This window comes from Lontra canadensis, unplaced genomic scaffold (genome assembly GCF_010015895.1).
Source record: "Lontra canadensis isolate GAN:19392208 unplaced genomic scaffold, GSC_riverotter_1.0 scaffold32, whole genome shotgun sequence".
In the NCBI taxonomy this organism is placed as follows: Eukaryota; Metazoa; Chordata; class Mammalia; order Carnivora; family Mustelidae; genus Lontra; species Lontra canadensis.
Window position 1 is genome coordinate 798,128 of NW_022631026.1, and position 27,232 is coordinate 825,359.

General features: G+C 55.0%; 1 protein-coding gene across 8 annotated transcripts in view; it reads right to left on the bottom strand.

Moving 5' to 3' along the window:
- The window catches only part of MYT1L (myelin transcription factor 1 like), a 172,509-nt gene that overhangs the window by 49,805 nt on the left and 95,472 nt on the right, over positions 1-27,232 (bottom strand). For 4 of the 8 annotated variants that reach the window (XM_032866755.1, XM_032866757.1, XM_032866756.1 and 1 more), the window contains 9 exons: positions 24,494-24,628; positions 20,074-20,164; positions 18,400-18,507; positions 15,969-16,180; positions 9,149-9,399; positions 7,455-7,691; positions 5,299-5,420; positions 4,880-4,942; positions 4,374-4,442 (listed from right to left, as the gene is read on the bottom strand). In XM_032866755.1, coding sequence (XP_032722646.1) covers positions 4,374-4,442; positions 4,880-4,942; positions 5,299-5,420; positions 7,455-7,691; positions 9,149-9,399; positions 15,969-16,180; positions 18,400-18,507; positions 20,074-20,164; positions 24,494-24,628 — 1,288 coding nt within the window. The remainder of the gene's footprint in view (positions 1-4,373; positions 4,443-4,879; positions 4,943-5,298; positions 5,421-7,454; positions 7,692-9,148; positions 9,400-15,968; positions 16,181-18,399; positions 18,508-20,073; positions 20,165-24,493; positions 24,629-27,232) is intronic. The other 4 variants (XM_032866760.1, XM_032866761.1, XM_032866759.1 and 1 more) reach the window with 1 other exon arrangement.

Here is a 27,232-nt window from a genome sequence, read left to right on the forward strand (position 1 = left end):
TGTTCTCTGGGGGTTGTGGGGGGACAGGGGCCCGCGCAGCCCTGGTGCGCTGTGAGCCCACACTGTGTCCGGGGAGGATGGGTGAGCTGCCATGGGTCCTGCTGCTGGCAGCATCGGACCCTGCACTGCCTGCCACCAAGGATCCCCTGCGACGCCACTGATCGGAGGAGGTCCTGTGATGTGGAGGGAAGGCGCTCAGGCCCCGGCAGCCCGTGGTCTGCCCTGAGCTGCCCAGCCTCCCATCCCACAGTGTCCACGCCTGGAGAATGGACCTAACCCTTCCCGTGCTTCTCTTGGAGGAGACGTTGTGTGCAGAGGCTCCTGTCCACGGACAGTCACCCACAGAGTGACTCCCACATCCACTTCCCAGCCACGCACAGTCCAGCTCACACACCCGGCTTCTTGGCACGGGCCTGCTGCAGGACAGGAGTTGGAGAACCGAGGCGAGGGGTCCTGGGAGGGGAAGACAGCATCTGACCGGCCTGCCTGCTGCGTGGAGCCCGCAGCCCTGCAGTCCCTCCCGTCCCCGAGGAGCGGGCCTCCCACCGCGGCTGCCGCCCCCAGATGAGGAGGCGGTGTGCCCTCTGCTGAAGGAGCCAGGCCCGAGGCGGGGGTGGCGGGAACTCACCACGGCTATGGATTTACTACGTGACCCAGGCAGGCGAGAGATGCCGGAGACGAGGATCTCCGTGAGGGCTGGTGCGCGCGGGTGTGCTTCCCGTGCAGTGAACGATGGCAGCGGCGGGACCCCGGGCAGGGATGGCCCCGCCACCAAGCCGGCTAAGCCCCAGCCAGTTCTAGAAACAGGGAGCTTTTTAAGCAAAGTAATAGTGTGGCCCGAGGTCTGAATTTTAATTCTTTGACTTAAATAAATGTAACCATGTTGAAAAAAAAAAAAGTTTTGCAGTAGCTGTAGCTAACATTCCTCTCTGTCCCAGGTGAAGGCGCCTTAGTGATGCCTGGAGGCTTACAGAATCCACCGGAAAACTCTCCAAAGGGCAGAGAGCCAAACCGTAGGGCCCCCAGCACCCCGCTTGAGGACGCGCAAGTTCAAAAGTCAAGAAGTGACGGTGGCAGCTCCTTCTTGTGCGGAGCTCACTGGTGGCAGGAGCTGCCGCTGGGCAAGAGAACGAGCCGGATCATAAAGACGCGTCTAAATCTGGCCACCAGAGTGTAAGCGGAAGCCAATCTGGGGGCCCGTTTTAGAGCTAATTGCCTCTGATTGAAATCGGTTTTGATTTGGCTTAAATTGGAGCCTCAGATGGCTACGGCACCTCCGGCACGGCCGTGTCTACAGCGACGGCACATCTGGACGCTGGAGGGCTCCTGGCGGGAGGACATGGGCTCTCGGAAAAGAGGACGACAATGACGGGAGGTGACTGGCAAGCTCCTTCCCGTTGCTCCCTTCAGGTAATCTTAGCAAACGGAATTTTTGGAGAAGAAACTTCCCTTCAGAGTCAGAGCTCTTGTTAGGCAGAATTCTTACTGAAAAATCACTGTGATTTGAACAATTCTATTCACTGCCCTCCCCCCCCCCAGCTTTTTGGACTGGGGTCTCAGGGAGTGTCACGTCTGGGAATCGGGGCGCGGAGGAGGAAGTTCGCAGGACTGTATGTGACACGTGGCACGGACCTGCAGGGTTCCCCACGGTGCGCAGCTCTCCCGGTCTGGCGCCCCTTTCCCTCCCGAGCCACCGGCCCTGGCTGGATGGGCCAGGGAGCAGGGAAAGCAGCAGCTTCAGCGTTTGGATGGTATTCATGTACACATTAAATTTTAATACATTTTCAGTTTACATATTGTGCATAGTTAGACATGAAATTACCCACTTCTTTTTAAGAACATCCCAGATGTGCCGGCCCGGAGAAGATCAGAGAGAAGCGTTACCTCAGGAAGTTTAAGAGGTTGGAAGATCCAACACCAAGAGTTTCTCCAGCACGACTCCTCTTTCCACGACCAAGACTGTCCTGTTAAGGGCCAACTATCGAAATTCAGTGTCAAGTGTGACAAGAAGAACATTTCCAGAAAATTCCGTAACACAGGACTTTTGGGAGGTTATGGGGACCCTGCCTAACACGTCTTTATGAAGAATTAGAAATCGCTCATCTACCTTGAACAGCGAGCTCTTACTGTCTCGGAGGCGGCCGCCGCGGCGGGCTTTCACCCGACTCCGTCCAAGGACGCGCTGTTGAGAAGCGCACGTGTGATTACTCTCGAGCAAGCGGCTCTAGATCTCGATGGCGCCATCCTATGCCCCGACGCAGGAAAAACCACCTACAAGGCCTCCGCGACTCAGATTAAAGGTCATGAATAGAGGGGTCTTGTCAAGTAAGAGGTTAAAAGAAAACACATGTTGTAATCTATGGTGTCCTCCATTTAGAAAGACTTAGCAAGTAAAATCAGTCATTTAAGTATTGGACTTTTGACGGCAGACATTTAATTGGTACCCACGGTTTCAAAGCTTCAGAAAACTGGTCAAGTTTAGATTTCTTGGGAAGGATCAATCAAATTGGGGTTCACTTGTTGCAAAGACAAGTCTACAAATGAGTATGGCTTTTAGACACACCACAACTAGGAAAAGGCCGTCCCTCTCTGAAGATGCAGTCTCTCAACCAGGAAGAGGCAGGATGAGAGGACGGACCCTCCAGCCCCAGCCTGCAGGTCAGGAAGGCCAAGCACTGCCCTCCAAAGATGTGGATGGGAGGACCACCATGCCATCTTCCAAGATGAAACGAGAGAAGGAGAAAGCACTGGAACCGGAGAAGTGGCAGCTCTGCTCAGAGCCAAGGGACAAAAACCAGCAACAACCAGGCTCTCAGAACACTACTCTGGCCTCCGGGGGTGTTGAGATGCTAGCCAGCAGGGAGCAGTCCTACATGGCCGTTGTGCAAAGGCTCTTTCTTGTTTACAGCTGGCCTATGGAGCTGGACAAAGGCCAGACTTTTGCAAAGGCTTCCTCACCTCATCAAGAGACTCAAAGAGAAGTTGCCATGGTCTGATGTGCTGGCCACGTTCCAAGTGCAGTTAACCACGTTTTGATCATGAGGGGAGTACGGTTTTAAGCCATGAGAAAAGATGTCTTAACAAAGTGGGTTGGCTTGTTGTTGCTAAGTCTGTCCGTTGTGAGGTCCTAAGAGCTATTTCCCCATTAGGCACTGCGGGGATGATGCTACAGGCTTTAAAACCGTTAAGCTAGAGGACGCACTCCGGACGTGCACATGCCATGGAGAAGACGCCAAGAGTCTTGTGACGCAGGGGCTAGTTCAGGAGGCCACTGAGCATGAGCAGGTGATCTATGGCACTAGGGCCTTGGACAGGGACCCTGTAAGAGACGACACGGTGTGAAACGGAGCCCTGTACTCTGAGACAGCCCTGGTCTATCGCGGTGGGACGGGATGTGGAGTGAAATCCTTGGGAAAGGAATCTAATAGGGGCTCCAAGGAGCATCTTTTTCTGCTTTGGAAATAAAGCAGTTTCCAAACAAAATGGAAGCCAGGCAGCTGGATGTGACACTGTTTATGACCCATCAGGTAATTACAGAAGAATTATCTGGGGTTCTTGGTTCTCATTCTGCTGTGAAACTACTTTCAGGTCTCACCCTTCTTCCCTGACACACACCCTCTATCTCCTCTGACTGGAGCAGCGAAGGCTTTTACCCGCTTTCGGAGACTTGTACGGATGCCTCCCAAAACCCACGTAGGAACAGACTGTGGTTCTGTACATACAGGGAAGGAAGACCTCAGTCTGGGGATATAAATGTAAGTGATCAGATTTATGCTTAAAATACAGAAAACGCTAAAGGCACAGGGGACGGGAGAGCAGACGGCTGGAGGGCGGGTGTCTGAGTGCCGGGGAGCACCCGACCGTCCCCATCAGCGAGCCAGTGGACGTGACCTGATGCTGCCCTAGAGGAGCCGCGACGAGGACCGCAGCATGCGGAGGGAATTAGCTATTGTCGTGGAGAGTTTCTGTCATTAGTGCTTTCTAAATGCCCATATATTAAATAATCATATGAACTACAACTTCTAAAAAAGTCAGTCCTTCACTTTTTAGGTTGGAATCACTTCCTGAAAGTTCGAGTACCTCCGTCTAACCTCCCTTCCGTGCGCACGTGTGTCAGGACAGAAACTGCTGAGGCTTTAGACCGTTCAGGATAGAAAGGCTATGGCACGAGAGCGCTGGAGACCAAGGAGAGGGAAGAGGCAGACAGACTGTGCGGAGAGGTGACCGACGGCCTGAGGACCCGGCCGCATGTGGTGTCGAGGTGCTGCGTGCACAGCAGGTCTGTTTAAAGACGGCTGTGTTCACACGGGACACCGCCATGTGCTACTACTAGGTGACACATCTTTAGGAGAATGATTGTCATGAAATCTTACTTGAGTTCTTGCGAGCTGGTGGCCAGCATGCTCCGGATACTTCTGTCGGCGAGGGGACAGCCCGACAGACTGTAAGACAGGCCAGAAGAGTGAGGTGAGTGCCGCCCCCCGGCTCACGCTCCCGGACAAACACGACATACAGTTGAAACTAAAAAGTTTAATGCAGAAAGCGATGGGGCAAGTGCTGTATATTGAATATATATTTTTTTTTTGGTATAATTAACTCTCTTCTTTGAAGAAGATGTGTCTGTTCATAAACACTTTTTGGAAAATAGTATGAAAATATTTGCGCTCTTTGGTTTCCACGTTGGAGAACGGTCCAATCGTGGCGGCTTCCTTGCCTACGGGAAGCCTGTGCAACGCGCGCGCGGCTTTTGCAGGTCAACATAGAGCACTTGGAGGGCTGACACGAAATTCGACGTTGGTACTTCGACAGCATTGTTGAGGTAAGCTGAAAACAATAAATCGAAAAGACAGAATCCACCATGAGAAAACTGAAGTCACACCTTCTATGTGAGGCGTAATTACCAGTCACATGACCACTCCCATCACACCTTGGTGTTGGACATCTGCCACCAAACAAAAACAAAACAGCCAGAATAGTAAGTATGTTTAAAAAAAAAAAAAACTTTACGAAAGTTTCATTGTTTCCAGTTTAGCTGCAATGTCTGCACCGGGACTCAGGCGTCCGGGGAAGCTGCCAAACGCACGAGCACAGACGGCGGGGGCGGCGCCACCACACAGAGCGCCCTGCGAGCCGGCGCGCCCCGCGGCCCCCCGCCCCGCCGCACCGGCAGCCGGAGACACTCGTGTGCTGCGGACGTCGCATGCTCCAACGGCAAGGCATGGACACATCGGTTTTTAAAAATAAGCCAGAGGGAGGGACAGTCGGAGGCGCGGCCGCGGCCGTGCACGCTGTGCTTACGTTATCAAGTCCTTCTTGCTGTCCTTGCACTGGGTGTACTTGGGCTTGGGGCTGGGGATGGTCACCTCTCCCGGGTACCTTCTCTCCTCCAGAGCCTCCTGGAACGGGTCCAAGTCTTCCGGCTGCAGGCAAAACACGGCTTCAGGGCTGCGCAGGGGACCGCGCTGCGTGCAGAGCACGGACGCGGCCCCGGGGCCGGCCGCCTCAGCGCGCTCCCCTCTTCCACACGCCGAGACTTTCAAACCGGCCGCACCCTTGTCCTGGGCCCGGGGGGCTTCTGAGAGGGCCGGCCCGGACTCTGCTCCTCAGTCTCTCACCAAGTTGCCCCCAAATTCTAAATGCGTACCTGTCGGTGTACAGGGCCTTACTCGGGATTTCTGCCGGGGCACTTAGGAGGGGGCAGGCCACTGGTTTGGAAACCAGAGACACCATTTCTCAGCCAGTGTCTTTCCTTCAGGGTCTGGGGGCACCTGCTGGGGTTCACCCCCTCTCATCCAACACAGACCAGCAAAGCCCCACCACGAACCCTACAGGCATTTTAGGATGAGGCTTTTACAACCATCGGGGAGGATTCTGAGTGTGCATTAGGGCCCAAGGCAAGGCAAGACCCTCGGAGCTGCATGTCGTGGTTCTCGCTACTCCAACGCAGCGTTCCCGGGCCCATAGCGAGCGGCCCTGCAGTAACTAAGAAACTCCCATAGATGGCGACACCCCGCAGACGCGTCCCACGAAGGCAGGAGAGCGCTTCCACTTCTGGGACCGTCTGTATGATGCAGACACTTCTGTCGTTTAAGAGGGTTTAATTTTACTTAAGATAAATTCAGAGACTCAACCGCCATGCCTTATTTGGTAGCAAGGACTTAACGCTGCAGGAGAGAAAAGACTGTGGAATTCTCCTCGCCACTCAGATTCTGTTCTTCCTCAGTGCCTGGATACTTAAATCAATTAGAAGAATAAAGATAATAGGCTTTAGGTTGTAATGGCCTTATAACCAGGTGGCTTTCTCGCCAATCCTACAAATAGCTAATGCTCCCTTTTTCTGCACCTCCTTGTTTCTCTAAGAAGCTATTGCTTTGATGGTGGTCTCCTTATTGTATTTAAAAAGGATTTTCATTTTTTCCTTGAATAAAGAAGATGTCATAATTTTCAGAATTGAACACTGGAGAAAAAGCTAGTACAATAAAGAACAACCGTTTCTTCATTTCTTTTCTTAGCCCAGAGGATATTTTAACTATTTTAGTAACGTGAATGTGACCATCGTAACTACAGGTGTCCCCCACTTTTTGAAAGCTCATGACGCACCACTTTGCTCTTATGAAAGACCTACTTTACTACCTGCTTTTGCCAAGAAAGAAACCCAAATAGGATGTTTGCTTTTACACAAAAGGCAAGAAGCGCACGTAGCATCCACGTGCTGGTTTGGCGGCGAGCTGTGGGAGTGTCACACACTTGCCCCCGGAAACCAGGCTCAGCATCTTGGCGTCCAGCTCCAGAGCTCAGAGCAGTGTCTGGGAGCATCTGGGCTTGATCTCAGGTTGTCTGTGCATCTGTTAGCAATGTGTGTCCTAAGGTTCAGAAACTCAAAACCTGAGAGGTAATTTTTGGGGTCTGGGAACACTCAAAATATTTTCTACCTAAATCAATTAATCATGCCGTTCGACTTAGGGACGCTTCCGTAGGCAAGCTCTCTGTTCAGATTGCAGGGGAGATCTGTATTTTAAAAATATGTTCTTGACAGAGGTGTTTGGTAATACTGCGCTCAACAAAGATTTAGGCGATAGTACTAAAACGAATTTTTTTCAGGGCTGCAGTATACCCTCTGAATATTTTGGGTTTCTTTGAGAAGAGAAACTATCTTTAGTTTCAAAGGGCTAGCTAACTAATAACTCGTAGCTAATCACTTAAGTATTTAAGATGTACACTTCCCTATCTGCAAGGAGAACCATGCTTTATAGCAACACGTCACCGGAAAAATGGACTGGCTTGCTGTTGACATATAGAGAGTTTGTGATTTGTTTCACCAAATCAGCATTCATGAAAAATCTCGCCCTGGTCAGCAAAGTGTGTGGTCAGCCCTTGTTGGCTGAGGTCATACCCCGGGAGCCCACGGACGCCCGACTGCACACCCCAAACCAGCGGGCAGTGAGGGGACATACAGGGACCTCAGCAGTGTCACCGCCGTCCGCCCTGCGAGGCTTCATCTTGGTGTAGTCCACAGGCAGCTCCCAGCAGTCGTCCTCTCCCAGCTGGAAGCACCGGCTGCCCATCACTGCCTGCTGTTGGGGGGACATGGGCTCCAGGGGCGTCAGGACAGGGCAGCAGCTCTCCCGTGGCCGTGGCTTGTTCATGCTGAGGTCCAGAGTCCCATTCTCGTCCACCTCCATGTCAGGGTTCTGCGGGACAGAGAGACATACTGATCACGCAGGCCCAGCCGCCGCCCTGCCTTCAGCCAATGCAGAATTCAAGCTCGGGTTCCTCCTTCGGTCTCCCATGCATGGACTCCCGAAGGGAGCAGAAGCGGTCCCTTGGGACATGTCTGCTGGCCTGCGCTTGGCCGCAGCACTGGATGGCAGGGGAACGCCGCTAGTCACCAGCTGATGACCCGTTGTCTGTCTACCCACCTGGCTCTTCTCTATCTCACACATCTACAGTGTACGTACCACCCTTCTTCTTTTTTTTTTTTTCCCCAAAGATTTTATTTATTTACTTGACAGACAGAGATCACAAGTAGGCAGAGAGGCAGGCAGAGAGAGGGGGAAGCAGGCTCCCCGCTGAGCAGAGAACCCCCCCGATGCAGGGCTCGATCCCAGGACCCTGGGATCATGACCCGAGCTGAAGGCAGAGGCTTTAACCCACTGAGCCACCCAGGCGCCCCCCGTACCATCCTTCTTTACCTTCCTTTCCCTGCAATACATCCCTGCTTTTAGAAATAAGCCAGAAGAAAATCAAACAGGGACCTAATCTCCATTCTATTCCAGCTCAAATAACATTTAGAGATCAGAGCTAGATACGCGTTTATGCTTAACAATCCTTTTTCAGTTTCACTGATGCGAACACTTCGAGATGAGGGAGAGGCATGGAGGGGCGAGGGAGAAGCAGCCAGAATTCACATTCCAACACGAACTCCTGTGCCGACGGGCTTAAGGGAGGGGCTGTGCAATCAGTTCAAGGAAGCCTGCTGCAGTGCTTACGGTCTGACCCACTCTGTTCCAGCAAGCTTGTGGTTTACCCAACTGACTTACAAAAATAGAGGTACTGGGTGAGTTTTTCTTTTCTTTCTTTCTTTCTTTTTTTAAAATGATGCTTTCCAACAGAGAAAGAAGTGTGCAGAGCTCGCCTCTCTAGAGGAGGGAGGCAAGGAAGGACACATGCAGGACAGAGCGGGGAATCCTGCCGACACCCCTCCACTTGTGTCCCCGGAGGGTTACGCGCTCTAGAGCAGACATTGGATTTCAGCGCCGGCGAGAAAACTGCCCCCTCCCACGTCGGGAGTGGAGGGCAGAGGCTCGGGGGGAGGCCCCACGCAGGCTGCCGCCCCGAGACCTCCCAATGTTACTGTGCCCGAGCCCCTCATGCCAGGGAGCGCCCCTGCTTACAAATTTGGCCTGCATCATGTTGGACTAAATTCTCTCAGTCTTAGCTTTAATAGAACAAAAAAAAAAAAAAAAAAAAAAAAAGATGGGACGGGGTTGCTTACTTTCCCCTTTTGCCACAGAAGCCCGTGCACGCTAGCCTTGGATTTAGCTCTGGGCCGCGCCCCAGCCCCAGGCTGGCAGGTGGGGTGTCTGCCCAGGGCAGCGGGGCGGGGTCTCGGGCTCTGGGATGCCCCCCCCCCGGGCGCTGGGCGTACCCGCGTGGCGCACAGGTCCTGCGGCTTGGTGGACAGGTTCTGCGGCATCTCGCGGCAGCGCGTGGACAGGTTGAGGATGGCCGTGGCCGCCATGTGCGCCGCCTCCATGTCGTGCGCGAAGTCAAAGCTGCTCTTGCTGCACGTGCTGCTCGCGCTGCTGCCGCCCCCGCAGCTCATGTTGCTGCTGCTGCTGGGCGCGTAGCTGCTGGTGGTGCTGCTGCTGGGGCTGGCGTTCTTGCAGTAGCGCTTTGCTGGGGAGACACGGGCACGGCGATGACTTGGGTCCCCGCTGCTGGCCGACAGCACACGGGGCATGCGCCCCGCCACCCACACCGCGCCCCTCCCACCGGCCCTGGGGACACCCGCAGCGGTGGCGGGGAAGAGCCCGTCTGGCCTTTCCCGGGCAGAGCTGGGTGCGCGAGTGGGGCCTCTGGCCGTCTGCTTACGGCCGCACCTGATGGGGACTTGGCCACCTGCTGTACAGAAGTGGCAGCTGGCTCAAGGCCGAAGGACGGGTGTCCGGGTCCTCACTGCCCGTCAGCTCAGCGGGTGGTGCGGGCCCACAGACCTCCTCCCTCCAGAGACTGGCTGTCCCTTCAGCCCAGAGGGGCCTCTGCAGCCCGCTGGGCACGCAGGAGGGAAGCACCCCTTTCCCCAAGAATAGCCCCACCCTGGGGGTCGCATCGAGAGCCACGTGGAGGAAGTGGCACAGTGCACAACCGTGGGCACAGCTGGGCCCAAGGTACGCAGGGCAGTGCACGCCACACGCTGTCCCACACACTGTCCCCTGCAGGGAGCCTGGCTCACAGGACACAGGGGGCATAGCCCCAGTCACCAGAAGCATACGGGTACTTGGAGCAAACATTGCTTTCATGGTGGATTGGAAGTCTCCTCTGGCCCACAGCATGGGAAACCCTGGTGGCTGATTTGTTAGGGGTCCGTGGCCATTGCCAAGGGCAGCACAGTCACAGGGTGTCCCCTGCAGGGCGGACGGGTCTCCCCTGGAGTCCTGCCCAGGGAGGGAGCAGCCAAGGTGAAGCCAGGGGTGCAGGAAGCCCCCCACAGATGTCTCCCTCACAGTGTCCTCGACTCCACCAGCGAGCCCCTCTTGCACGACCCCCCATGCCTCTTCGAATGTCCTTTCCAAAGCGAGCTTAGCCAGCTCTCCCTGCATGTCTGACACTGTCCCTAGCGGTCTGTGACCTGAGTACCCCTCTGGGAGGATGTGCACAGTGCTTTCCTCCCAAAGGAAGGGGCCAACACCACAGAACCAAACAGTGGACCCCACATAGCCACCGCGGTCAGTCACCATGAGCCACACCAAGAAACTGCCCAAAGCACCGCATTCAGAGCGCGTGAACATTGTGATGAGCTTTCATCATGGATAACTTTCCACTTTGGACCCAAGACGCCCTCCCTTTTGCCACCACTGGGCTGCCCAGTGATGCTGGCACCAGGTGTCACCCCAGCCCCCACTGAAAGTCACTGAGCCACTGCCAGGCAGATGGCAGTTTGAAGGAGGTCCCCTCACGCGGACCAGAGGGTTGGCTGCACACACTCAGACCCCCCAGACGGAGAAGTCCGTGCCGGCCGGGTCTCTCTCCTCGAGGACAAATCAGTACACCTGTTGGTCTGTCTAGGACATGACCTTCCCTTCCTCATCCTTCCGTGGGTGCACGCATGTAAGCAGCTGCGGGCACAGTGTGGGGTCCGAGCACAGAGACGTCCCACGGGGCTGAGGCAGCAATGCAGGGGGACCAGAAAGAGACCCTCCCTTGAGAGGCAGGCCCCCGGGACCTGCACAGCAGGCATGGGGAACCTCGCTGAGTCTGTGGCTCGTGGCAGTCTCCCTGGGACTCACGTCTGTGGCTTTACACCACAGAAATCGTGGGAGAAACGCAAAAGTACTTTTGAGGATTCTTTTCCCTAACGAGGGCTGGCCGCTGCCTCAGAAAAGTAATGGGATGCATATAAATACGGAAAATGGCCATTTCATTTTGAAATAAGCATATTTCAGTTTCTAGGAGAACGTCAGCAGGACATGTGTGCATAGCACATGGCCCCAGACTTCTGGTAAAGGGTGTCTCCTTCACCAGATGTTGGAGTCTGGTAGGACTGGGCAGGGCACTAGCAAGTGAGTGACCTGGGGACGCCTATAGACAAGCCTGATCCAGGAGACACAGGCGGGACAGGCAGCCACACACCTGGGCCCTGTCACGGAATGCAAGCACATCTTTGTTTTGTTCAAAATGAAACTAAGAGTGTAGGCCCTCACAATTACCGCCTATTTGGAAATGGCTCAAAAGGCCAGCATCAGGGACTTGTGACCACGATAGGACACTCTTCCCTTCCCGATCGGTCAGCAGGCAGCACCAGTCCCTGTCCTCCTGGGTGCTGGCCTGTCCCTGGCTGGGATGGAGGTCACGCCTCCCTGTGTGCGGCTTCCGTGGCAGCCTGCCAGGCCTTGCACCGCATTGAGAAGCCCCCCGTTCAGGACTCTATCTCTCTCGTGCAGGACGAAGAAAGACTTGAGGGGATTTCTACTGGCTAAATGTGGCAAATTAAAAAAATGAGAACAACCACATTCACCTAGAGCCTTCTTTTCACCCTGTCCTACTTGTGAGTCTCCCTAAACGTGTGCGTCTCCCACTAGGAATGTCCACCTTCTTCTGTATTGACACAATGGAAGAGATGAAGCCCGGACCTCCGCAAAACCAGACAGAGAGCACAGTCCGGACGGAGGTCCGCCACCTGAGGGTTCACGCCGCGGGGGACCTGGGTGCACCCGGAGGGCCGTGCGCCCTCACGCCCCGACCCTCACGGTGCCCACGCGGCTCTGTGCGTGGTGAGTGCTACTTGGAAGAGGAGCTTTCCTGTGAGAATACAGCTCGGGGGTCTGCGCACGCCAGCTCCTGTGACTTAAAGCATTGGCTCCCCACCCAGACCCTTCGTTTCCCACTCACTCATCCAAACAGGCAGCGTTTGCTTGGCCGGCACCGGCACAGCAGTGTGAGACCAAGGACAGGAGCTTACGGCCCGGCAGGAAGACAAGGTGTCTACCTGTGAGGCTGCCAAGGGTGAGACCCAGAGCTGCACGGGGCCAGGAACAGGCATTCGGCTCTGCATGGGCACCACTGGGAGGGACGTTCCCAGGAGGACTCAGCTCCGAGAGGCTCTGGGAGCAGCCGGGCTGTGGGGCAGCCCGCCGGCAGGTGTGGGCAGGAGGGCAGGTGTTCCAGGGAGAGCTGGTGCGGGCAGGGGTGAGGAGGCCAGAGGCCCGGTCCTGGGGCCTCCAGATGGCCCCTGAGGAGTTCTGGGAGCCGTTGCCGGCAGGAGGCGCGGACAGGGCCTGGGGCGGACAGTGGGAGGTTGAGCACGTCGGGCGGTGCTGAGTTCGAGGAGCACAGAGGAAGTCCAGGCCGATCACAAGGGTTCAGCTTAGAGAATCCAGAAGTTGGGAATGACAGGGAGGCTCACGGGGGGAGCCCATGGGGGTTCTGGGTTTTGGCAGAGCTCGGAGTGGTGATAAATTGCGCAGAGACCCGAGCAGAGAGGTCTTGACTGGGTCTGGCAGCTGTTCCTGTCAGGACTGGACAATAGTCAGGGCTTTTCTGCCACAACCGCTCGGTTCTGCCCTTGCGCGGCGGGCCCGGGCACCGACAAGATGCAGGAGTGGCCGGGGCCCGTATGACTTCACTGTGAACACTGAAATTTGACCTTGACATAATTTTTCCATGGCACAAACTCTTCTTTTTTATCCAACAGTGTAAACACATCAGCACCATCTCAGCTCGCTGTAACAAACGGGCTGGGGAGACCCCGACCTGGTGCTCATGGGTGATGGCAGGGCCGAGAGACACGTCTGGGAACCCCTGCCCCTTCCCACCTTCCCTCCTCCGCTACCCCCGCACAGGGACTTCCACGCCCGGCGGGAGAGCTCCCCAAGCTCCTCAGCACGGTGGGGACGCAGGGCCCTTTCCTCACCTGCCCCACAGGTGCCTGTCCCTGCTCTGAGGCACCTCGTCAGGCCACAGGTCCTTCCTACCAACCCATGGATCTTCTACTTCTGCATGATTTCTACTCAAGCTCATGCTGTTTTGATGAACCTCCTGCTAATCCCTTCCGGTGGACGTCTGGCTTCACGGTCTACGCGAGCGTGCGTCCCACGGCCTTCCTGTCGGTCCCCGCTCCTCCTTGACACTTGTTATCCAGAGGGAACGAAGAGCCAGACAGATGACACGTAATAGATGACTGATGCATGGGTGGGTGGATGGACAGACAGACAGAAAGACAGATAGCGACTAGCCAGTGTCTGGAAGAACGCAGGCACTTAACTCAACGTGTGTTGAGTGCTTTGCAACACAGGCGGTGGGACCTAAGGTGCGATAACCGAAGACTGGGGATAAACATCCTCCTTTTCTTCCCTATTGGACATTCCCGTGGCCCTACCCCCTGCTCCCAAGGGTTATGCTTCCCCAGCAACAGGCTCATTTCAGTTTCTCATCAGGAGCAATGACTCAGTTCTCTGCACCCGCAGCAAGTCTGGGGGAGGTCACTGCCGCAGGGTGGACACACGCTGCCGTCACTCCATGGTGTCTGCTGCCTGGTGCCTCGCTTCAGGGACAGCTCTCTCTCACATCCTATCGAGAAAACTGACCCAGCCACTCTCACCCTTAATGGGCATTTCCTTTGATGTTTTAAAAGTCAGTTAGATGGGACACCTGGGGGGCTCAGTGGGTTAAAGCCTCTGCCTTTGGCTCGGGTCATGATCTCAGGGCCCTTGGGTTGAGCCCCGCATCGGGCTCTCTGCTCAGCGGGGAGCTGCTTCCTCCTCTCTCTCTCTCTGCCTGCCTCTCTGCCTACTTGTGATCTCTGTCTGTCAAATAAATAAATAAAATCTTAAAAAAATAAAGTCCGTTAGATGAATCTAGTGTGAGAGAAATGGAGTTACTGCTGTTCTTTTCAGTAAATTACAGTAAAAGGCTGCCTTTCCTTCCCTTTCTTTCTTGAAGTTTTTGTTCCCTATTCTTGTTTCCTTGTGGGCCAGGTGAGGAGTTTGGCTCAGCCAAGGTTTCTGACAACAGGTCCTTTCTGGGTGGGGGAGAGTGAATGGCAGTCGTTACACGTTTGTCCCTATCCTCACAATAGCGCTGTGTGGCCCACAGGATGGGAACTACTACCACCACCCCGTTCCTGGGGAAACCAACACCCAGAAGGGTTCATCTGTTAAATATCACTCCGCTCTGAGGACAGACCAAGTAGGTTTGACTTCGAATCCACTAATGGGTGTTAAAGCATGAAAATGTGCTTGACTGGCCATGACCTCCCCCAAGGTCCAACCGTAATGACGAGGTCAAGGAAACCAGGCCGCACGGTCCAACGGCAGCAAACAGGTGTGGGAGACAAGCGGCCCGAGGTGCTCCTCCCCAGGCCGCCGTGAGGCATGTGAGACGTTGTGTGAATTCTGCTTTCTCGGTCCCTCATGTGCAGCCCATCGCCCACATGGATAAAATGATGACAAACCAGAAACTGGTGAATTATGATAAAGCAAAAATAATTACTTTCTGCTATACCCTAAGCCACTGTCTTTTTTTCCACTTACAAGTTTGTTCCTCCGCGTTAAGAACGGATGCGCGCGAGGAGTCAGTACGCGACACACCAGAGAACGACTGAGTTTCGCTCGCTGTGCGCACGGATTGCTATTAAGGTGAGTGATGAGTACGTCAGAAACACGTGCGGCGACTCACCCTGAACGGTGAGGAGGTTCTGGGACTCCCCAGCCATTCACTTTAAATGAGTTTTTTGGTGTGCTATGATTTTAATTAAACAACTTCTTCCGAGAAGAGCTAAAATATCTTTAAGGGGCCATCTCCTCTCCTCTGCTACAGAACACCAAGATAAGACTTATCAATCATCAAAACGTCTACATCCCCCATCCCAGCCAACTCAGGACACATATCCTAGAGTTCAAAGCAGAAACGCAGTAAGGTCAGCACGTGACATCAGGGAGATGCACTCACCCTGTCTCGTTCAGCGACTTGCCGTGGGAGTGCAGGGAAGCCACTGGAGCTAGCTCGGAGAGCGGGTAGCCGGCTCCGAGCCGGCCGGGGCAAGTAAGCCCCCACCTCGAGAAGCAGGTGGCGTTTTATTGGTTCTACCTGCTCTTTGCTTTTGGTGGAGGCACGGTAGCTGGGTTACCCCGGGAGGCCCTGCCGCCCCGCTCCTGCGGAACAGGCCAGGGCCCGCCCCTGCTGGAAGGAGCCTGCGGACACCAGCAGAAGCTGGTCTGCTCGTCAGTGCACCTTGAGTCACGGGTGACGCAGAGACGGTCACCGCACAGGTACCCCCCTGAGGATGCCAATCATTTGTTCCAGGAGCAACCCGGGCATTAGAATGCTCAGAGCGCCCCCGGCTGACTCTCGTGCGCACCCAAGGTTGAGAACTCGGGGAGCATGCAGGGTTTCTCCAACGACCAGGAGCGCTGGGGGCTACGTCTGGCATTCCCAGGTGGCTCCGTGCCGGAGCCAAGCCCGAAGGAAGTTTATGAAGACGAGGACGGCATCGGGAAGCGCACGAGCCGATGGCCCTCCGTCTCCGCGCTCTGAACGCGGCCTGAATGAGCCGCTTTGGAAGCGCCCGGGGAAGGCATCTTTCTCACCCACACCTCGGGGCACGCAGGTGAGCGCGGCCTGTGCGCGTGCTTTCTTTGGGCCCCATCAAGCGACCCCATGCTCGACCAGTTTGTAGGAAACGGATATACACAACAACAACATTATCAACGGCAAGCGTGACTCTCACTTAAAGAGTGTGCACCTCCTACCATCATATCCTTTGGGGGATATATCCCTGGTTTGCACCTTGGGAGCTATGGCCCGCTTGCCGTAAGTATGGCTGTCGTAAGTGTTGTACTCAAACGAGGTCTTGGAATATTTCTCCAGCTCTTTGGCGAGGTTGGAGCGGGGCGTGGCCGTGGGCACGCTGTTCCGGTAGCCGTAGTGAGGGATCTCCAGCTGCTTGACGAAGCACATGGGCCTGCGGGCAGACGAGAAAGAGTCACGGCTCGCTCTCCCGCGGCCCCGGGTGAGACGCGGCTCCGGTCGGCGTCGGGGCGCGCCTGCCGCTCACCGCCGCCTTCCCGAGCGGAGGCCACGGGCGTGGGATTTCCCGGCCCCACGAAAGCCGCCCCCCTAACGGCCCGTGGGCGCGGAGGAGCACCAGGTAGCCCATCAGCTTCCTTTTGCACGGGCTTCAGAGAGTAAGCGTTGTGCCAAAGGAGGTGAGCTAGTAAGACATTTTCCTTAAAAAAAAAAAGAAGAAATAAAGAAAAACTCATAGGGATGTGGGTTGACCCCAAACAAGATGACATGTGCCTGGCTGGACACGCGGTGGTGTTCACAGTCTGCGGCAGCATCTCCAAGGCAGCATCTCCCGCCTGATGCCCGCTCACCCAATAGGAGGGTCCCCAGGAGGGACGGCCTCAGGGCTCATCCCAGCTCTGGGGTCTGAGTAGAGGTGGCAGATGTGGACGGAAGCCCAGAGCCTTGGTCCCTCTCTACCTGTCCTCAGTTCTCTTGGCTGACAGCCGTTCCTTCTCAGACGGACGGAGCCCCGGCGAGGGGCTCCCACCTCCCAGTAACAAACGTGATCTTCTGGGAGGTGAGTGCCAAGTGCACGTGAGATGGCTAGCACCCCCACACAGAAAAATCTAGAAGAACACACACCAACATTTATTGAGGGTTTATCTCTAAATAGTACACTTATAAGTGGTTTTTCTTGTTTTTGTTTATTTAAGTATTTCTCATTTTCCATAAAAATTTTAACTTTTCAGAGCACCTGGCCAGCTCAGTAGGTGAAGTGTCTGCCTGTGGCTCAGGCCATGATCCCAGGTCCTGGGATGGAGCCCCATGTCAGGGTCCCTGCTCAGCGGGGGGCCTGCGTCTCCCTCTGCCGCTCCCCCTGCTCATGCTCTCTCTCTCTCTGACAAATAAATAAAGTCTTACAAAAAAGATTTTAAGTTTTCTATTGAAGGATAAAAGGGTGTATAGCCACTGGTAAAATCCTTTCAGAAAACTAAACTAACGCACAACGAAACCAAGCATGTGTTCACACCAGTTAAATACTGCCTTTTCCTAAGAGATTTACCCCGAAGAGCTCCCGTACTGCAAACAGTGTGTGGGTGTGGGTGTGGGTGTGCATGTGTGTGCTCCCTGTTCCGTCTGCGACCGGAGCCATGGCCGCTGCCTCTGAGGGGCGACCTGCTCCCCCCTCCCAGAGGTGGGCAGCCCTGCAGCCCGCAGGACACCCTGGGAAGACCTGGGACCGTGTCTGCACCACCGTGTCCACTGAGGAGTCTGGACGACGGCTGCGCAGCCTGGGGTTTGAAGGGGGCCAGCGGAGATGAGAGCTGACAGGCAGGATCTGGGATGGGGGCTTCTCCCTCCTCCCCCTCCCAGAAGCCTCCCTTCCTACACCGAAACCTGGGTTGGACCAGGAGATCCTGAGGTCTTCCCACGACAGTCGGTGACTGAGCTGGTTCAGGTAAGCCCTTCCCCCGGCTCCTGCTCATAACCCCATGGGGTGTCTGGGGACAGAGGGGCTGGCCCCTGGGGGGGTCCCCCACAGAGAAAAGCTTTGACCATCCCGCGCCGCAATGCCTGGAGGCAGGCGGGTTCTCCATCCTGGGCTCCAAGTTACACTAGGATGACTCTGGGCATCTCATGAAGGTTGAAAGCGTCTTGCTTCCATCTAGCAGACCCAGAACAAGGAAACACCTTCCCAGCCGGAAAGAACCAGAAGCACGTCGTCTATTCTTATTTAAAGACACCCAGTGGGTGGACAGAGTCCCAGAGAACAAGGTGGCCCCCACCTCACACAGGCCCTGTGGACCTGGGGGGCTTGGCTCTTACAACTGAGCTACCGACCACTTGTGTTCCTGCCCCCGAGCGAGACTGCCTGCCTCCCCCTGCTTCCCCCCCAGTCCCCCAACCCCCCAGTCCCCCAAACCCCCTAGCCCCCCAGAACTCCCAGCCCTCAGCCCTCTAGCACCCCCAGTCCTCTAGCCTGGCAGCACCCAGCCCCCCAGCCCCCAGCGTCCCAACCTCCCAGGGCCCCCAAACCCTAGTCCCCCAGAACCCTCAGGCCCCCAGCCCTCAAGCGCCCCAGCCCTCCAGCTCCCCAGTGCCCGCAGTGCCCCAGGTGCTGGGGGTCAGGTACGTGTGGATCTCACGGCAGGACCGGCTGGCATCTGGTACCTTAGCACTCGGTCTGAGGCCTGGTTGGACTTGGACACATCACAGCTCTGGTGTTTTTCCTGGGCCTTTGCCAGTTTCTCTGCAGCAGCAATGGGGCATCCGGAGAGGCTGCGAGGACAGAGCACAGTGAGTCGACCCCTCCCACGGCTCTGCGGCCCACAGCCCGGTCGCCCCCTCCCTGCCTCTCCTTTGGTCAGCACCAGAGCACCCCAAGCAGCTTCCCACACCTGCCCTGGGCATTCCTGAGGGGCCGGCTAGGACAGGGAGAAAGGACCATGGTTGTGCTGTGTGTGACTTCCCAGGGGTCTCCAGGGGACGGCCCTGACGGCCGCCCGTGTGTGAAGCATACTCAGCCCTTGCCAGCCACAGCGAGCACAGTGCTGTGTCCCTCAGGAGGACACGAGCGAGTGGAAATCACAGACACAGACTCCACCCCAGGATGCTTCTGCAGGGGAGGATGAGCCGCGGGGGTGGGACGAGCTGCTGAAAAGCCCCGGAACGGCAGCTCGTGGACTGGTGTGAAGGGGACTCTCAGCTGACCATGGGTGCACCACTGACCCAGGCGCTGGGGCTTCTCGGCCCCCTGCTCGCCCACATCGTCCCCGGGCGAAAGCAGATGCTCTCTAGGACCACTCAGAAGTGTTGTTTTGGAGCTAAATCTCTATGGGACAGACAGCGTGCGGGCTCCCTGGCATTGGCCTTTCTTCCTCCGGAAGTCACGGTGTCTACTCTCCGCGCGTCTGCACAGAGCTGCACGTAGGTCCGATGCGTACGCCACGAGCGCGTCACGTCTCACGGACATGGGAGGCCCAGGACTGGTGAGCGAGAGGAGACCAAACACCGTTTTGAACCAGGCTCGGCGCAGCCTTACCACCGCGGATCGCTCCTTTAAGGCCGGACCGCCTCTGATGGGCACAGGGTTGCGATTTGTTTCATTATGAATTTAACACAAGTAACCAAATTCACCCGGCAGCCGGGCAAAAAATAAGATGAAACTCCTAACAGTTTCCTTCATTTAGGATATAGTTTTGCATGAGCATTCGAGGCCGGAAGCGGAGGCCGTAAGACCCATCCCAACAGATCCGTCCAGCTACGGGTGAAGAAGTGTTTGATACGATCGGAGTTCCGTGAGCAGCTCAGTAGAAGTCAGGATAGGAGGGAAGAGAACTGGAATTGTCCAGAGCAAAAGTATGACTCCAAGCAAGCCCATTTACCTGGCTCACGGTCATGCCAAACGTTCCCCAACGAGCACTTTGGGCCTCTGCTAGTATTTTGGTCATGTCCACACCGATGACTGGGGTCTCGGCAGAGTTTCAGGGGTGACCAAGTTAGGTCCCAGACCATCCAGTCTTCGTGCCTTGTAACCCCTCCCTGTACAAGGTGCACAGCTCGGCTCCTCCCCGCCCCTGGACGCGAACTGAGTGTTCCCCGTGGAGGGCGCCTCCTGGGGGATGCGGGACGAGTGGGTGGGACAAGTGAAAACAATCCACTCTGTGGAAAGGGGTCTCAGAGTTTGCCTTCCCCATGCACGATGCCCTCCCAGACAGTGGCCTGTCTCCCGGGGCAGGACGGGAAGGTGTGCAGGGCACACTCCCTCCGGAGGCTGGGCGGGGGGGGGGGGGGCTGTTGGGGAACGTCCCACAGCGGCCTGGGGCACAGGAGCACTTTGCTTACCTTCTGTGCGAGTTCCTGTTGCTATTTACATGCCCTCGCCCCGTGCAGCCCGGAGTGGGGCACTTGAGAACATTCTCATGCATGGCAAGAACTTGACAGGGAGAGGCAGAGAAGACAGCCCAGCATTAAAACATAGAAATGGTCTGAATACAAGAATATGCAATCATTTTAACAAAGGCTGGGTTAGTTTACAACGGACAGTCCTACACACATTTGTGATGGACATGGTCAGGAAACACACGTAGGAAGAAGATTGTCTCAACCTCAGTGTCATTGGCATGCAAAGCAGGGTGCACTGGGTGGGGGCTGCAGAGGTCATGAACGTGGTAGCCGACTCGCTCCCGAGGAGGCAGGGAAGCAGGGCCTCCCCACATCTCCCACACATCGGCACCGAGTATCGGTTACCATGTAACAGCACGTAGATGGGTAATTTTTAAAACATGCCTGTGTTCTAGAAACCCACAGTATGATGACAGCACAGTGGTCATGGGTGAATAGAGACTCCCAGACCCGATTTTTAAACAAAACGAAGTAAATAGCGACTTCTCATCTGGGAATCAAATATTCTGTTATTCTGCCAGTGGGATAAGCTGCAATAGTAAGTGTTATGTCGTGTTCCCTGTGAAGTCACACAGGGATACCAGGGGGCGGGGTGCTGCAGTGGGAGGAGGCAACCAGTCTGTTGCCAGGAGACAGTATTTGAGTTTACACAGGGCGGTAACCGGCCTGGACAGTTTGCATGTCCTCTCCTAATGGGTCCTCAGTGAGCAGCTGCTGCTCTGGGGGAGCTGGAGGGGGTGACAGGTGCTAGAGGGAAGCCACTAGGATAGGACCCCAGCCCTGAGTCCCATATGACTGTCCACATCATGGCAGCAAGACCTGGGGGAGCTTTCCCTGCCAGCGAGGTTTACATCACAGCAGGACCATGAAGAACAAAGTCTGCCCAACTGGTTATGTGTTCTGTATGATTCTCCTCCTTCTCTAGAGCAATTTCTGTCTTCCCTGAAGTGTGCATGCTGTCCCCATCAGGGGCTGTCCTCCATCCTGTCCCGATCCTTACAGACTGGCTACATTCTGGATTCTTTAGTCTTGTAGCTCCTGTGTTGTCCTGTCAACGCTCGGTGAGCACGGAGGGAACAAGGGTGAGCCAGCCTTTGGCTCGCTGTGTGTCGGAGGCTGCTGGAGGGGTGTCAGGAGGCCTCCTTCCCGGGGGACCTGGCCCTGGGCCCTGCCTGCTTGCACCCCCCCCCCCCATCTTCCATGCAAGGTTTCATCCTGTGCTCCCACCTGGCCTTCACTCTCCCTTCCGGGGTCCAGATTCACCTACGTTGTTCTTGATTCTGCACGATTTTCCCAACTTCCTGTTACAATATCACATAAACCCTTCCCATGACACAGCATCCCTCTCAGGTCAGCATGCCTTTCCTTTCCATTCATGCTACACTTTTCGAAATAAAGTCTTCCCTGGAGAGAGCAGAAGCTTCTGCGCCTGGCCATGGCGTGGACCCCAAGCAGACGGCTGCTGTCTGTCCCACTGAGCGGAGATGCGGACTCCTTCCCAGGCTGGCATCAGGAGGGCCGTGACTGAGCCTGGCTCTGCCGTCCTGCGGCTGCGCTCTGCCCCTGTCCCTCAGCCCCCTGATGTCCTCAGAGCTCTACCGCAGCGGTGGTTCCTGTGCCCCCCCCCCCCACAGAGCAGTCAGTGATCCCTGATGCCATCCCCCCGGAGTTCTTCCTCATGCCTCCCCATGTGGGCCGGACCTTTCTAGAACAGCCTTTGCTCGTGCTTCATGCCTCCTCTCCAAGCGAGGCCATCCCAAGTTCCTGCAACCCGGCTGAGAAAGCGGACCCCGGGAGCCGCTGGGCAGCTGACCTCTGTGGACCCCGGATCCCCCTGCCGCCCCCCGCCTGTGGGAGCACCACACACACTGCCCGCCAGCCTGGAACAGTCTGGGCCATCCTGTCTTCCACTAGTGGGGCCCCGCTTCTCCATCACTACATCAGTCAGCAGAGTTGGCGTCCTCACGGCCACCAGGTGGGATTCTCCGGGTCACCTCCCGCCCCTCCCTCTCTCCTCTCTCTCCTCCTTCACACCTGCCTGTGTCTGGAGCATGTCTTGAACTCATCCCAGACTTTCCATCCCTAGCCACTGTCTCCGACACGCTGGCGTCCTGTGTCTGACCACGGCAGCCTCTGGACAAGCCGCGGACCACTCCTCTCTCCCTCAGGACACCAGCTCAGTGCGACCCCAGGGAAGCCTGTAGGTCCCTTGGGAAGCCTGATGGCTCAGGTGGGAGTCACCCACTGGGGAGCCCCTCCCACCGTGGTCCCCTTCTGTCTTGAGTGCATGGCCCCCTCTGGGCTGCACTGGGAGCCCTTGGGGGCCAGAACCCCATCCTGTCCAGTGGTGCATCATCTGTGTTTCTAGGGCAGCGTGTTGCAAACTGATTGCTGGACTGCCTTCACCTGGGCAGAGAGGAGGACTGACGGAGGCTGGCCCAGAAAAAAATGGAAAAAAATCTAAAGTCTAAAAAAAAGGTACCCCCCCCCCCACCGAGGATTCTAATTTTTTCTCTTTGTAAATTCTTACGGTACTGTAAAGAACTACATATAAGTATTTAGAAACGGCTTTCTGTAGATGCTCTGGAGGGCGGTCTCAAGGTTGGTGTGGAGGGGCTCACCTGGTGAGCCCGGGTGCGGTCTGACCCCTGTCTGTGGGAGCACAGCCCCTGTTTCTACTAGTTCGACTGTGAAAATAAGGAGTCGGGAGAATTCCCCAGCCAGGGAAAGGAACTGATTTTCTACTTGGGAGGCCCATCCAGAAAAATGGCATCAGGCAGGTCTGCCTAAGAGGTCAGCAATGGTCCTCATGCTGCGCGCACGGAGGGCCCGAGGCCCAGCTAGGGTCTCGGCCCGTGCAGCCCGACTCGGGAGCAGCGAAGCCAGGCCCAGGCAGACACACAGGCTGGGGCCTCCGGCAGGCGGGGAGTGCCATCTCGACTCCGCTCTCTGCTCGGGCAAGTCCGTGCCTGCCCACAGGGGTGCGTCTTCAGTTTGCCAGGCACCGAGCTGACCCCCGGGAAGAGAGGGGGAGGCCATCTGCTCCCCGCTTTCCTCGTGGGGGGACCGGGGCCGATGGCACCTGGCAGGGCATGTGGGGAGTGAGGGAGGCTGCGTGTGCTGGTGCATGCGAGCGGCCGCCCAGACGGCGCTCGGGCACGGAAGCTGCTGCGTTCACACGACGTCCGCTCCTTGCTCATGTAACACACGGGCCCGGCCAAGCACTCGGATGCGTTCCCCTGCACACTCACAAGGCGGTTCCCAGAAGCGCGGGCTCCTTATTCCCAGCAGCCCTCCGAAAACCTGGAGGCACGAGCGCTTCTAAAAATATTTCATCTGAAAATGTTCAGCTAAGCCTGTTTCGAAGCCTCGACTGCTGCTAGGGACTTCTTTGTTCTGACAGATTTGTGCCTCAAGAACTCCGAAGTGAGTCGTTTAGATGGGACGACCCCCAAGAACTCCTCTCAACAAGGACCTCTCCGGGTCGTCCTGCTGAGTCCCAGCCGAGCTACTCCATGTTGCCTTCCAGAATACTGTGTCTCAGGTCACAGGAACACCCGTGACACACTTCAGGCTCCGAATCAGGACCTGAGACTCATCTGGTTGCTTCTGAAAATGTGCCTTTCCCCTGAGCAACCAGTACGGTCATATTTAAATGGCAAACTTCGTGTGCGGAGGAGAAGATAGACAAGAGACGTGGACATCCTTTCAGTTCCAAAATAAGTGTAGCTGTGTTCACCGAAAATTGTGCGTTCTCAGAACCTAACTAAGGAAAGGCGTCTGATCTACACCCACTGATTTACACTGAGGTTTGCTTGTGTGGAAATGTGGGGACAGCCGTGGCCCGAAATAGACTTTACAAGCGAAATGCAGTAAAATGCACCTATCAACACCGGCTCTTCCGCACGGAAGTCAGGCCGTCGGGTGAGAGGACCTTCCTCTCAGGGATTCGTGGGACCCCAGCTCTGCAGGGAGGGGGTATGGGGTAGAGACTATCTGAGTCCTCTTGTGTGGTTTGTGAGAGACGAGGGGACAAGTGACTTGTCCGAGGTCCCCAGCAAGTCAGAAATGGAAGCGGGATGGAGCCCAGCCCATCTACTAGGGAGCTGTGCTGCGGGAAGCAGCGCTGAGTGTGTGCGGGCGTGGGGGTGGGGTGGAGGGCGTTGGGGTGGGCGGTCGTCCTGGGCCATCGGCGGGAGGGGCGCGGACAGCCCCTGCCAGCCGGTGTGGACAAGAAGGGGCGGGGAGACGAGGACCGAGGTTGGGCTGCACTGACACGGAATGACAGAGGCACGTGGCTGACGCAGACAGAGCCGTGGGTGTGCGCGGCCCCACGGGCATTGGCGGAACACGGACTTACTTTCCGGAGGGACCCTATCTTTGTGCGGGCATCCGGACAGACTGCGGTGATGTGGGTAAAGCCCAGTTACGTGGCCGGTTCCATCACACCCCGGGGTGGGACACTTGCTCTCTTTCTTTTCTGCTCTCGAGGGATCTAAAAGTGACAACAGGTGTCAAGAGAATGAATCTTTTACCCGTCCAAGACAAAGGAGATTCATTAACAACCCGAAGAAACCTCGATAAATAAAGAAGAAAAACAGGGGTCAGGGGACAGGCTGTGACATAGACTTGAGCAGGTACTTCTTTGGTTTTGGGTGATTTTTTTACCTTAAACAAAGTAATCATGAATCACAAAATACTTTACTTTCTTTGCTGGTGGGGGGAAAGAAAGGCTATTCCTACCTTAGCTCCTGAATAATTGTTTTCCCGTGTGTTACATGACAAGCTGTGTTGCTCAAAGAAATCAACATAAATAACGATGAGACAGTGACCTTCTCAGAGAGCAAAACCACTCGGCGATCCTCCACAATCGCTCTGTGAAACTCAGCCGGGGGCACAAGGCCGTGGGAACGGTCGGCCGTGCCTGTCTGCCTCATCGAGAGCTCCCAGCACGGCCGCTCTCGGATGCACAGTTTTGCCGCTGCTGGAGGTTGTCACCTCACAACACTGATCCATCGCACACACAGATTCAGAAATTTTTCTGAAAATAAGCTGAACTCTTAGAAGGCACTGTAAGCAAATGACCAGAATGGTGGAAATCCCTCTCAACAGGGGAGATGGGCAAAAAAATAAATAAATAAGTAAATAAATAAAAATAATAATAATAAAATAAAAATAAAATAAAAAATTAAAAAAAAAATTCAGAAGCTGCTGGAGCAACCATTTGTTTTGGTTTCTTCATCTGTCCTGGGAACCAGAGGAAGACCTGACAATGCTGTGCATGCATGTGCCGAACTAAGGGGTGAGGGTTCCAGACCGCCCCACTGGCTCTCTGCAGCACTGGCCGAGGAGGGAGCAGAGCAGACTTTTGGTCAGCGGTTGAATTCCAAGTGCCAGAAGGGCAAGCTATCGCTGGTAAAATTATTTCTATATCCAGAATGGACCGCAGCTCTTCAATGTGCAGAAAGTAGCTCCAGAAGATATTTCTACGATAAAGCTCAGACTGGGCAGTAACACAAGTGGGCAACGCACTATTTTTGAGTCAGTTTTTGAAAACCAGTTGCACAGATCGTCAGTAAGTAGTGATCAGGCTGATTTGGGGGAGGGAGGGTCGCTTCACATCTCCTCAGTGAGTAACACCTCCCTATTGATGTCTCCTTAACCAGCCAGTTGCGACTCCAAGAAAGTGTGCGTTTGGCTCCAGCTCTTGGAACTCTAATGGACTTTCTTCTTAAGTCACACATGTGAACTTGGAAGGGACAAAGGGCTCACAGGACTATAGAAGCAATTTTATGTTTATATAAAAAAACCTCACCCCCTTTTCTTTTTTTAGCTAGGATTTTATTCTAGGTAATCTAGTTTTCAGGTCCTGAGCCTGTGAATTATGGCCATGCGTGAGGGGCAGACTGGATGCAGCTGTGGGAGCCCCAAAGGCAGCCTGGGATTCTGTCGTGGCCGCTCATTCTAAATGTCTTACCGGAGTTTCTCTTACACACACCATCAAAAAGCCTAGCATTTTATTGCCTTTTGGGTAGTTTCACCAGAATATTAGTATGATTTAATTAATGTAAATATAAAATAGTAAGTGCACAGTAACAGTTTTACAGGAAACTATTTGTTATTGAAGACCACAAGCCAAATGTAAATAGTGTTTAAAAGGTAAAACAAAAAACAAAACAAAAAACCTAAATTGTAACTATTATTCATTGTGAAATGACTCTCATTAGTACACTTACAGCTTCCTAAAAGTTACATTATATCACAGATGTCCGAAGTGTTCTGAAGCTGAGTGCAGATCTGTATAGAGACAAGTGGCTCAAATAATTGCAGTTTTGGAAGACACAAGGGTATAATCTCCTCTCGATGCCGCTGGCCGCTGCCATCCCCTCCCCCGCATGCGGATTTCCGGAAATCCCAATTCACCTTGAAGGCAAACATTCAAGCAAACACAAAACAACCAAGCAAGCAAACCGACCAACAATTCAACTGAAACCCCCCCCCACCCCCGCAAGAACGCCTAGAAAAAAACTTGTGCGCTGGATTTCACTTGCTCCCCTTCCTCCCCTTCCAGTGGGTGCTCGAGGAGAAGAAGGACAGAGGAGTTTCACGAGGAACTTCTTTTGCTTTAGCTCAAGATTTTGGAAAGATTGCTCATTTATAATTTAACCATTCTGCGCAGATAGTATGTCAACAAGAATTTGTACAATTTTACAATGAAGCTCGAAATGAGGATTATTGATACACTTTGTGGTTGTAGGAACTGTCCGTTGGCCTTGTTGGTAAAATGTCACATTATCTATCTATCTATCTATCTATCTATCTATATTTATATATATATTTTTAAGCAAGGAAGGCATTAATCTCCTTGCTCCACTCTGGTATCCCTGCTTGGTTTGATTTAATTGGCTCTGACCATACCTATCGATATGCTGAGAAAAGACCTGGGAATGAGCTGGGACGCCACACGAAATGGAGGAAGAAATCTACAGAAACGGGTAGAGTCAGGAATGGATGCTTCTGACTCATTCGGAAGGTCCAAACCCCAGCCCTTCCCCCGTTTCAGGGAAAAGCACATCTCAGGTTTTGCTACTCTTCCGTC